The following is a 13,315-nucleotide window of genomic DNA, read 5'->3' as shown; positions in this document are numbered from 1 at the left end:
AATCAAATTGAGCTCTAAACTTTGACCATTCTAATTTTCGCAATTTGAGGACTCTGTTGTTGATTTACTTCTGTGTTTTGGATTGTGGTCATACCGCATGAGTTTTAGATCACGTCTTGACAATCTGCTGTACAACTTAAAATTCATTGGTCCCTCAATGACTATAGCAATCCAGACCCTCAGGCATCAGATCAGCTCCACATCCCTCTCCAGACATATGCTTCACAGTTGGGGATGAGGTTTTAGTGTTGGTATGCTCTGTTTTTAACATCCCACTGTGTATATTTAGTAAACAGATAAACTTTGTCTCACTTGCCCACAGAGCTTAATCAGTAGTTCTTATTCAAAATTCAAAATTCAAAAAAAAAAAAAAAAAAAGGAAATTCAAAAACTGTTTTTATGAGGGGCTTTTATACAGCGTAGTTCTAAGAACTCAGTTCTAGGAACTAGCCATCATGGTGGTTCCTAGACAACAAATGATCCCCTTTGGGCCATTTTGCTGGTTGCATTTGCACCGGCAGCAGGAACTCTAAAGCGGCAGATAGCGACGTCTGTATTTGTGCCACCAGTGAATGGAGGACACTGTGATTGGAGCTGTTGTGTGTCACGTGTTTCGTGATAATGAAGATGGAATGTAAATGCACAATTTATGCGATTGAAAGAGCATGAAAATCTGACTAAATCTCATATGAAAACTTGCAGTGTTACATATCATCGAGGCTGAAAAAACAGACAACAGGTAGCTAAATGCCATTATCGCTGTTATCCATGTTTGTGCAGTAAATATTTTTACACGCCTTTTTAAAAATGCCAGGCGGCTGGAGTTTCATAGGCATTTGGACAGTCAGCATACACGTACATCACTGGTAGTTCCATAGAAGTGTTTTAGACCCTACTCTGAAGTAGGAGCCGATTTAGTTCCACCAAGCAGTGTTCCTAGAACTAAGTACGCTTCTAGTTTCTGCTGTGCAAACACGCCAAAAACTTCCGCCAATAGTTCTAGGAACTATAAAAAGGTCCTCCAGTGTGAAAGCCCAGTTATGATCAGTATACGGTGCATTTCTGGTGGTCTATTATCTTGACATTTTTCACACCACACAATTTTCCAAAACCTGAACTATGTCACAATCTGTTTAGTTTCTTTGCCTTTTGGTTGTACTCATTCATATTTTGGCTGTGTTCTTAATCAAACGTTTTACAATATGCTGTTTTGCAGGGTTATGCCAATCTACTTAATGTTTTCTTTTAAAAAAATGCCATCCTTTTATTAATTTCAGAATTTTTTAAAATGTCATACTTTTCTAGACTTACATTTCCAAACCTCTCAGTAGATTTTCAGACAATCTTTAAAGGGGTCATCGGATGTGAAGTTCACTTTTACATGTTGTTTGAACATTAATGTGTGTTGACAGTATATGTACACATCTGCCCTATAATGATAAAAATCCATGCAGTGGTTTTTAATTAATCTGTAAAAATAATATCCTCTTTTTCAAATCAAGCCATTCTCAGATGTAATAATGAACATAGTGGTCGTCATTTACTCCTGACATCTGAGCCGCTGAAGATGCAGTGAATTACGTATGTTTGTGAATGGAATGCGCCTCCCGATCTACATAAATGCGTCTATGTTTGCGCGAATCATTCAGCTTCACTTACAGCATAAGTGAGTAAAAGGTTTTTTTTTTTAATGAATCTCTGCAATAACCTTTCCTAATAACGTGCTAGTTAGCAAGTTTAGCGGCTAAACACGGCTAAATGTGGCTAAATGCAGCTAAAGTACATATGCTCATCACTCCACAGAGAGAAGAGAGGGGCGGGGCGAGCAGAGCTCATTAACATTTAAAGCAACCTCGACCAGAACAGGATGATTTTTGCAGAGCTGATTTTGGCAAGGTAAAAAGGGTGTTGTTTTACACTACCATTGAGAATTTTTAGCCAAAGTATATTATAGACTTTTCATTAAGACCTTAAAGAATCATATCAACTTGTGGAAAATGGGCATCCGATGACCCCTTTAACATAAATGGTCCACAGAGTGCTTTTTTTTCAGCTTTATATTTGGAACATAGTCAGTCATCTATAAATATTTTTATTTTCTCAGGGTTTTTCATTGATTTTTCTCGTGACAACATACACATTTCCTAAAATAAAAAAAAAAATTTAAAAAATACAGACTTTTACATTTTACACAAGAAACATTTTTGTGCCCTCGAGAATCTATTCATATGCGTATGGGAATTTTTTTCCAGTTTTATATAACCTATTATCTCTAATAGGTTACTGCTAAGTTCAAGGGTCTGTAAAAAAGATTGGCACTGTAAAAAAAAAGTGTTTAAAATTTGGCTTCGTTAGGCCAGTATGCCATTTTTCAAGGCCTTAGATCTCTTTAACACATACTTTGTGGAGGCCAAAAAAACCACACCGCGAAATGGTCCGATGGCACAATAGGCAGCTCAGTGTGCATTATCCTATATGCTAAGTAATGGTTTCTCCTGCGCAAACAGAAGTCTGTATATTTTTTATTTTTGCAAAGGTCCTTGAGGCTATGTAATACGGTGCTAAGAATATTGTGAGATGAAACCCTAAATGCTTATAACCTGCATTTCTAAATCTATAATCTTTTGCATCACTAAATAATCACTAAACAGCTGCCATGAAGTCTTACTTCTTATATGATACATTTATTTTCATTAATTTCCATATTTTCTATGATAAAAAAAAAAAAAAAAAAACTAAATAGGGGCAAAAGTCTGGAAACACAATTTTTTTTCATACTCTGCTTTCTTTTTTCCATACTTTTCCAGACCTGGAAAATTAAATTTTTATTAAATTAATTCCATACTTTTTCAAACCCTGTAACCCTGCTTTTAGAAAAGGGGCATGCAAGTCATATTTATGAACTGCACTAAATAAATAGATACAAAAAAAGTATCTTTTGTAGTGAAAAAAATATAAAAATTAATAAAGAAATATATAAATTAATAAAATCGTAGACTCACTGGCCATTTTTCTAATGAATTTACTTTTTTATAGTTAAACCAAGTTCTAAAATAGTTTATGAAGTAGTTAAAAAAAAAATCCTAATCCTTTTTGTATACTGTATATTATGTAACAAACCACTAAAAACAAGTCACAGGGCTTTTTGTACTGCTGTGGACAATGAAGGGCTTTGGTTGAGAATGTCCCTTTTTTTTTTTGTAAAAAAAAAAAAAAAAAAAAAGCCATTTTTCCTGACTATAGATAACTTGTACAAAATGTGCAAGTACGTGCAAGTACGTCAACTTATTCCAACCTAACCTATCAGTCTCAGGGCTCTCAAGTCTCACGCATTCACCGTGAGACACACGCATTTCAACCATTTCACACGCTCTCACGCCACACCTTGTATGTCTCAAGATGAGAAGTAAGGCATAACTTATCCCGCTATATAATATTAATGGACTAGGCGCAGGCTCGCAGGGGGAGTGCATTGCTGTGTTGTTGACAGTTAAATGCCACCTACCAGCAAATATCAGAAATTAGAATTTTTTGTTTTTGGATAAATTACGTGATCCCGCTACAGTAACGTTCGTCACTAGGCAACATGGACGCGCACACACTGGACGCGGCAAACTGTGGAATTGTCGGTCACGGGGCTGCCGCTTTTTGGAAGCGTTTTGTGCAGTTGAGGCGGTGGTCGCGTTGCGGTCACGGAGTGGACGTTGCCCTTTGTATTTTCTAAAAACTAACAAAATTAATGGAGTAGGTAACCCCTTCTGTTTTTTTTTGTTTGTTTGTTTGTTTTTTGTTTTTTTTCTTTATCTTACGATTCCTGGACAAAATCACTTGCCTGTGATCAAAGATAGTTAGAGCTGATGTTTGGAAATATAGCCAAATTCTTGCAAGATTATTAGCTCTCCAACAGCTTTAACTAAGTTTTGGCTAATGAACACTAAGGAAAGCACTAGATAATTGGTAAATCTGGTATATTACCAATAAAATTGGTAAAACAAATTAATTATCATCCAAATAATTTATATATATATTTCAGAAATACATTAAATGTATCAACATTGTTGGGAAGGTTATTTTGAAAATTTAATAGGTTACAGATTACAAGTTACCCTATTTAAAATGTAATAAGTAGTGTAACTACTTCAAGTGCTTTAGAAGTAATGCAACTGCTGACATTTGATTACTTTTTGATTACCTTTCTAAAATTCTATGGAATGTTTTCAGCTGTTAATCCTTTTTAAACTTTTAAAGCAGGCAAGTTTAACCTTACAGTACTGAACACTAATTGCTGTGAGACCTACGAAATCCTTCATCACTTGAATTATGATCATTATACTTTAATTTTAAAGCACAGCCACCGCAAACTTTAGCATCTCTTTTTACTTTGAGATCATTCTGAGGTTAAATACAGATTTTTAAAATGATAAGATTTAGTTTAATAGCTATGATACCATTTTTGAAATAAAATCCTTGCATGGCTTTGACTGGAAACACTGTCATCTAACAATGCCTTGGACAAAAAAACAAAAAAACCAAACAAACAAAAAAACAGTTAATCTTAAAAAAAATAAAGCATATACAATAAACCCAAATTGGAAATAAGCAGTTATCAAATAGGCATGTGTTCTGTTCTGTGTCCTAAACTCCAGAAACATTGGTGTCTCATATTTTAGAGCAGTTTGGGAAATCAAATCTGTAAGTGTGTGAAAATATTCAGATGTAATCCCCTTTGTAATCGTTAACATTTTCATAAGTTACATTTTAATTTTAATACAAGTTAATTTTCATTAGTTACATTTGTTATTAAATTACATAATTCCATTACTAGCTACTCTAGTTAAGTTCAAGCCCCTACCACTATCATCAAGACATCAAAATGTGCAAAAAAACACTTGCAATAAAAAAAAAGAAAAAAAAAAAGCCATTCATAAGCTGGAATGCTGAAATGCACAGCTTTACATAGGCTACATGCAGAGGGCAAGTTCTGCAATCCTACTGTATGTGTACAGTATTGAGCGCTGCTGTTATGTTGGTTCGTTTGGGGCCAAATTTCTTTTTATCTTTGATCTGTATTTCTAAAATATATAAAACATTTTATTTTATTTCCATTAATTTGACTTTTATCAGATTTACCAGTTGATAAAATTCCTATTTTGTGCTGGTCAATTGTGAACAATAGATAAAATGTAACTTCTAAAAAAAAAAGAGAATTGTGTGGGGCAGAGGGGCCGCTGCTGCAAATATTTGAGTGGCTTCTCCCCTAACAGTAATCTCACTCCAAACTTCTTCCAAAACTTGAGAGCCCTGCAGTCTACTAATACTCTAAAGAGAGATATTTCTCATGTAGTTGCAAAGATACTTATAGTAAACAGAATGTCTAAACGCTGCCATCAAAATATATGTTTTTTAAAATGTTTTTAAAGGAACTTTATGAGGCTAATTTTATACACAGTCATAGCCAAGGGGTCGAATCTGAGGGTGAAACTCACCATCCAAGTTCAGTGAGCAACATCTGTTCAGATACAACAGTGATGGGCAGTGTTTCTGGCAGATTTACTATGTACCTTTTGGAGAACTTGTACATTAGTGCAAGCTGTCTTCTGACACCCACTAGCATGGCAGCCGATCGGGCCTCCATCCATTGAAAGGTCTGCTGGCCCACCTGAAGAACATGACATGCATACTCTTATTAAGTGTATTCCACTTGATAAACAGTCCAAGGGTACATTTTCACGACTAAGTTGTATTGAAAAAGGAAAACTACTAAAAATGCTGTGTTATCCATGCTAGGCCAGCAGTTGGCGACATCACTTTGTAAAGAAACTTGGTCATGCCTATTGACTGAACATGTAATATGCATGCACATAATGTCACCATTTTTATAAATTTGCATTTTGTAGTTTACACAGAGTTTTTGTGTAGTGTAAACACCCCTATAACCGCAGGAAAATAGATAAATGCGTCTTTCTTGCCATGTCCAGTGCAAAGATTGCAACATGCAACGCGGTCAGCGACGGCGCCCTCAGGTGAGGATCATGAAGTATTGCAGGCAAAAGCTCTGTTAGCTCTCTGGTCCACAGCTGCACTCCTTGCTGCCACGCGGTGTCCAAACGTACCCCTGTCACATCGTGATACGCTCCAGCTAAAGTGGCCAGGGGTTCTGGGAGAAATTAAACGTACAATAACACTAATACACACTGACAGGCATTTTCAAGTGAAAGGTGATGATAAGAAACCACAGTCGTGCTGGTGCATAATTACGGCTGATTTGTAGATGCTTATGCAGTGATGTGACTACAGCACTGTCAAGATCAATTATGGATAATGTGACCTCACATTTCAAGAGATAATCATTTAAACATGCCATTAGAAAATAAAGATATGTGTTTCCTATCATTCACCCAATGCAGATCAATGGAAACTGCAGATGTGATTGTGATAGTAAATAAAATTAGCCACAACCTGGATGAATTATTAGTGACATATAAAACTTGATAGGGCAAACTCACTCCTGAGCTCTTGCTGAATCTGTTGAGATATGAGATGCAGGATGTGGAGCGTGTGTGGTAGACTGTTTGTGAGTGCGTGTCGGAGCGGGCCGGTTGTCCATGCTTTCCACAGTGCTCCTGCTCTCTGAAGCAGCAGAGTCTCGGCTCGTTGGGTCAGAGACAGCGGCCCCTCACTCAGCTCCAGCAGGAACATGCTGTCCCCTGCCTAGAAGACAGACAGCAACAGTTTGAATAATAATACTTGATTAAATTGATATTTGATGTAGCATCCTATGGCTTAATATAATGTAAATGATGTCTCTTACTGAAATATGTAGTAGAAAACCCATGAAAGACTTAAATTAAAGGGGTCATCGGATGCCCATTTTCCACAAGTTGATATGATTCTTTAGGGTCTTAATGAAAAGTCTATAATATACTTTGGTTAAAAATTCTCAACGGTATAGTGTAATACAACACACTTTTTATCTTGCCAAAATCAGCTCTGCAAAAATCATCCCATTCTGGTTGAGGCTGCTTTAAATGCAAATGAGCTCTGGTCGCCCCACCCCTCTCTTCTCTCTGTGGAGTGACGAGCCTGTTTACTTTAGCCGCATTTAGCCACGTTTAGCCGCTAAACTTGCTAACTAGCACATTATTAGGAAAGGCGATCGCAAAGATTCATAAAAAAACCTTTATACTCACTTCTGCTGTAAGTGAAGCTGGATCACCAATGATTTGCGCGAACATAGACGGATATATGTAGAATGGGAGGCACATTACCTTCACGAACAAACGTAATCCACTGCATCTTCAGTAGCTCAGATGTCGGGAGTTAATGACGACAGGGCCACATTGTTCAGCTTTCGATTGTAAATTTCAGTTAAAGAAAAGCGATGCAAGTTTTCGCTTACAAAAAATGGGCAGATGCTTGTGGACGAATAAAAGTTCATAAAGACCTGCGTCTTTGTTCTCTCCACTGATGCCTTTGAGGGTTTTAGTAGACAGCTACTGAAAGAAACTGAAAGAACTTACAAATAGCAGAGACAAGAAATGCTAGATGCCATTCTGGCAGGATGTAAACATGCCGACACTTGTAATGACATTGCAGCCACTGATGGAGCTTCTCAGCACGGATTTCGCTCTATATTGACCCATCACCTGAAAAAGCTTTCAGATTACTGATAATCTTTGTTTTTCACTTTGCCACTGCTTTTTTCAAATTCTGTTCTGTGACTGATCCCTGAACCAAGCATAAGTAGATTTGGATGTATACTTTGGGTTGACTGTCCTGCAGGAAAGTCCATTGATCATTAGCTTCAGTCTTTGCACCAAAGCCATCACAATTCTTGCCAAAATGGCCTGATACTTCAAAGAATCCATGATCTCCTTCATACGGTCATGATTTCCACTTCCCGCAATAGCAAAACATTGTTTGACCATGGAGATGGTGTGCTTATGCTATCTACATGAATTTTAGCATGTTCATGTCAACCATTTTGTTCTTTGTGGTCAGGAGTAGTATTCGTCAAGATGCCTCAACATGAAGGCCATACTTGTCTAGTGTTTTTTTATACACTGTATTAAAATGTTTTTAAAAGCTTAATTGTGTTTTAAGACTATTTTGTTTTCTACCATAAAATTAAGTGATGTAAAAACAGCAATGCTGAATAGGGGTTGAATAATTATAACATAGTGGTGTTATTAAAAAATCCTAAAACTCAAAAACATTACAATATATATTTACATGATCAATTTTAATATGCCAGTAAACTGTTGTAGATGCAATTTTTATAAAGTAATGGATCTTCAGAAAAACTTGTATTTATAAAGTACTGCAGTCTCTGGAGGGCTGAATAATTTTGAATGCAACTGTAAATCTTTCATGGGTTTTCTACTACACATTTCAGTAAGAGACATTATTTACATTATATAAGGCCTATATAAAGCCATACAAGTCTTAATACCCGGGGTTCCCTTTAAGTCTAAACAACTGGTCACACAATCAATTTGTATTTGAAACATTCAGATTGAACAATATGCTTTAATGATTTAATTTTTCTATATTTTGTTTAAGATGAGTTGGACCCACTAGTCCGGCATATAAGGAAACTCCTTCAGTCCTTTTACAGTCTTCATCAAGTTGGTTGAGAGATTTATTAAATACACACTACCTTTCAAAAGCTTGGGGTTGGTAAGATTTCTTAATGTAAAGAAGTCTTTTATTCTCATAAAGGCTGCACTGATTAAAACAGTTAAAAATATATATATTTTAATATATTATCATCATTTGAAAATAATTGTTTTCTGTTTAATATATTTTAAAATATAATTTAGTACTATAATGGCAAATTTCTCATTACTCAGTCTTCAGTGTTATTAAATATATTACCAGAGCATCAAATATGCTGATTTGATCTGATCTGATTTGCTGAAAAAATTTTCTTTGAAAAAATTTTCATTAAAGGGGTGCTATTATGCTTTTCCACTTTTTGAACCTTAGTCAGTGTGTGGTGTGTATCTTTGGACATAAAAAAAAGATTTGCAAAGTTATAAATCTCAAAGTCCACTCCAAAAGGAGATATTTTGCTTTTTAAAAAAATCCTTTTCAAGAACTACAACGAACGGCTCCTTTGGACTACAGCGTTTATTTTCCGCATGCAATGATGTCACAACGCGGTCCATTAGAATATCATTAAATTAAATCCCGCTCATGGAAATTCTAATTGTTGGAGGGAGGGTAGGGACGAGTTGGGGGATTAGCCTAACTTTAGCGATGCAGCGAGGAGAACCGCTTCAACGAGCTGCAACGCGGCGGGTATAAACACAAGCATTGACTAGAGTGACTGCTTCAGAGCTGAAACGCGCCACAGACGTGTGCAGTGTGCGATTTATGTGATTTATGTGATTTATTCATCATACAGTGTAGATAGCTTCACTTATAACGCGAGCGTTTTTTTAAAATGCATAAACTTGCACTAGAATAGGCTAGGCTAATCAGTGATGATGTTCTTTGATAATGTTAGGCTGCTTTTAGCCTTATGCTGGAGCTGGTTTCGGGCAATAAAACTAAGTATGTAAATAATTAAATACATTAGCACGATAATATCATGTATTGACGATCTCACAGGCTGATGATAGGAACCAACACTACTGTAGCGTATTATTTACACATGCATTCCATGCATCCCAGTTGTATATGACTTCCTTCTTTCAGACAAATGCAATCGGAGTTATATTAAAATTTATCCTGGCACTCCCAAGATTTAGAATGGCATAGATGGGTGTTTCTCTTCATCAGTCCAAAACAAGTCCAATAATATGCATCCATCCATAATAAAAAGTGCCTCACATGGCTCTGGGGGGTTAATAAAGGCCTCCTGTAGTGAATCGATGCGTTTTTGTAAGAAAAATATCCATATTTAAAACGTAAGAATCACTTTAATCTAGCTTGCGCTAACAGTTGTACACAGAGCTTGCTTCTTTGACGAGGAGTGTGGCAGTACGGAAATACGTCTAAGCTATTCGCCAGTTGCAACGCAGTGGGACAGCTAACCAATCACAACACAGTTTGTTTTTCGGAAGGCGGGTCCTTCATTAAACCCGGAACTAATCAAACCTTATGTGCCAGGCTGGAAGAAATGTGTTGTAATAATGTAAATTATGTTAAACATAATGCATTTATCAAACCACCAAGCAGGAAAGCATGTTCTAGTACACCCCCAAAACAAAATCAAGACTTCGTAAAAGAGTATAATAGGACCCCTTTAAAAAACTGACCCCAAACTTTTGAAGTGGAATGTATTTGGTTATAAAATACTCTTTACACTTTTTTATGACTCTTACAAAGCACTTTACAATGTACCCTTACTTGTGGAATAAAGATATTTTAAAGAATGTCTCAACTGTCCATACAATGAAAGTCAGTTGTGTCCAAAACACCACTGAACCCCATAAATTTTGACTGTATGGATTAAAAAATAAACACAGACATTCTTCAATATATAGTCTTTTGTGGTCTGCAGAAGAAAGGAAAGCATAGCAGGTTTAAAACCCCATGAGGATAAGGAAGTGATTTTTCATTTCTTGCTGAACTAATCCTTTAACATAATCCAAATTTGTAGCAGGACAGCCTGTGATATATAACAAACCTGTCTTCTGAATGTTAACAGTAGATGCTGAAGTCTCTGAACTCTGTCCAACAATTTACTCCTTATCCGGGACCCCAGCTGCTGGAGCCGTGCCTGTAAAGACACAGCACCAATTTAGACATAAAAAAACAATGTTTTACAAGTTATCTGGCAGATTTATATAATCAGAGAAACTTCATAACTCCTTGCTGTCCTCACCTCCGTGGCCCACAGGCATTCCCTGCATCCCTTAGCTTGAAAGAGCAGACTCTGATTTGCTGCTCCTACAGAAATAAGGGTAAGGGTCTCATTCTCAATCCCACGACCGCCTCGCTGAGCATCCAGGGTAAACCAGTGATGTCCCTCCAAACAGAACGCCGCTCTGATATCATCAGACGTTTCTGACGGCAAGTAGAAATGCATGCAAATGTTATCATAAAAATATATGATAAATAATCACTTGTTACAGCAAAGGTATTAACTCTGTAAAGGTTTTTTCTTTGTCCTTGCTAAAAATGCATAAACTATCAATCAGATAACAGGCATGTAGTAGATTGTTTTCAACAGCAAAGTTGTAATCATGTTGATCATTTCAAGGCTCTAGAAGTTTGTTTATCAAATATGACACAGAAGGTTTAACTAGCATCATCACCCGTGTCGTATCCAGCAGCAGCTCGAAGGCAACGTTTTCCCAGTGCCCCCTGCAGCCAGAGCATCTCACTGCGGTCTAGCTTTGCATGAACCTGGATCGCCACATTCCTGCCTGAAGACAGGGAACTGCAGGCCAATTCTACACTCCAGTTTCCTACCTGCCACTGTAAAACACATTTGTTTTTGTATCATGGTGAGGAAATTCTATTGGCTTTGATGGTTTTATAGCAAGCTTGATATTTTCTACACACTAGAAATAACTACAACCTCCTTCAAAACTTTATGAAAAGTTACACTTCCTCGCAACACTTTGAGAATATTCTCATGATGGAACTCATAACATGTTCAGCAGCAGAGTGAGTACCTCTGTGATTAGTGAGTAGTTGGAGCGCTGACTGCTGCTGATGTTTCTGAGTGTCAGCGTGAAGGTGTTGTGCTGAGGGTGTCCGGAAACAGACACACGGGTGTGAGTGTACAACAGCTCCTTGCCTGAGTTCATTCTGTGAGATCCAGACCAAATTAAAGCCTGCGAGAAACAAAGTTTTACAACTGAACTGAATTAAGATTTTTTAATATACAGTTGAAGTCAAAAGTTTACGTACACCTGGCAGAATCTGCAAAATGTTCATTAATTTGACCAAAATAAGAGGGATCATACAAAATGCATGTTATTTTTTGTTAAGTACTGACCTGAATGAGATATTTCATATAAAAGATTTTTACATACAGTCCACAAGAGAAAAAAATAATACTGTGTTGTTACCTGAATAATCCACAGCTGTGTTTTTTTTGTTTTAGTGATAGTTGTACATGAGTTCCTTGTTTGTCCTGAACAGTTAAACTGCCTGTTGTTCTTCAGAAAAATCCTTCAGGTCCCACAAATTCTTTTGTGTTTCAGCATTTATGTGTATTTGAACCCTTTCCAACAATGACTGTATGATTTTGAGATCCATCTTTTCACACTGAGGACAACTGAGGGACTCATATGCAACTATTACAGAAGGTTCAAACGCTCACTGATGCTTCAGAAGGAAACACAATACATTAAGAGCTGGGGGGTGAAATTTTTTTTGTCTTCTGGGGAACAAGTATCTTCTATAGCTTCTGAAGGGCAGTACTAAATTAAAAAAAAAAAAAAAAAGATATTTAGGCAAAATGAGAAAAATGTACAACACATCATTCTGTTCAAATGTTTACACCCCCGGCTCTTAATGCATCATTTTTCCTTCTGAAGCATCAGTGAGCGTTTGAATCTTCTGTAATAGTTGCATATGAGTCCCTCAGTTGTCCTCAGTGTGAAAAGATGGATCTCAAAACTTTTACAGTCATTGTTGGAAAGGGTTCAATTACACAAAAACGCTGGAAAACCAAAGAATTTGTGGGAACTAATGGATTTTTCTGAAGAACAGCAGGCAGTTTAACTGTTCAGGACAAACAAGGGACTCATGAACAACTATCACTAAACAAAAAAAACACAGCTGTTGATCATTCAGGTAACAACACAGTATTAAGAATTAAGTGTATGTAAACTTTTGAACAGGGTCATTTTTATAAATTCAGCTAATATTTCATCTTGTGGCTTATATGTAAATGTCTTTTATGTGAAATATCTTATTCAGGTCAGTACTGAATAAAAATAACATACATTTTGTTTGACCCCTTTTATTTTGGTAAAATAATAAACATCTTGCTGATTCTGCACATCACTTCTAAAAAATAAATCTTCTAAATAAATAAACCTAAAAAACTGTGTAACGACAAGAGGTTGCATAGTAAAGAAACACTGAATTTAAGCGAGTATGTGATCTTACAGGCTGTGGAGGACAGAGGCCGATCTGAACATGGTGTTCTAGACGGTCCCTCAGGTTGGTGTGTATCTGGGTCAGAAGAGAGTGAGATGGACAAGGAGACGGAGAGACATTTTGGGCCCCCAGCTCCACAAGGAGTGTGTGCATTCCTTTTACTCCTCCCTAAACAACAGACAACAAGAAAGTTAATTTCAGGTCCCAAGATCAAAAATAAAGACAGTACAAGTTTTCAGATTCCTTA

General features: G+C 36.7%; 1 protein-coding gene across 1 annotated transcript in view; it reads right to left on the bottom strand.

The window, feature by feature from the left end:
• Positions 1-13,315, bottom strand: part of LOC127154752 (uncharacterized) — a 65,484-nt gene that overhangs the window by 20,809 nt on the left and 31,360 nt on the right. Inside the window, exons 49-56 of the mRNA XM_051096524.1 lie at positions 13,078-13,236; positions 11,631-11,792; positions 11,268-11,430; positions 10,835-11,016; positions 10,637-10,729; positions 6,507-6,711; positions 5,970-6,157; positions 5,562-5,659 (exon numbers count right to left, since the gene is read on the bottom strand). Of these exons, the coding sequence (XP_050952481.1) occupies positions 5,562-5,659; positions 5,970-6,157; positions 6,507-6,711; positions 10,637-10,729; positions 10,835-11,016; positions 11,268-11,430; positions 11,631-11,792; positions 13,078-13,236 (1,250 nt within the window). The remainder of the gene's footprint in view (positions 1-5,561; positions 5,660-5,969; positions 6,158-6,506; positions 6,712-10,636; positions 10,730-10,834; positions 11,017-11,267; positions 11,431-11,630; positions 11,793-13,077; positions 13,237-13,315) is intronic.

This window comes from Labeo rohita, chromosome 2, assembly GCF_022985175.1.
Source record: "Labeo rohita strain BAU-BD-2019 chromosome 2, IGBB_LRoh.1.0, whole genome shotgun sequence".
NCBI lineage: Eukaryota > Metazoa > Chordata > Actinopteri > Cypriniformes > Cyprinidae > Labeo > Labeo rohita.
This window is presented reverse-complemented; position numbering and strand designations above follow the sequence as displayed.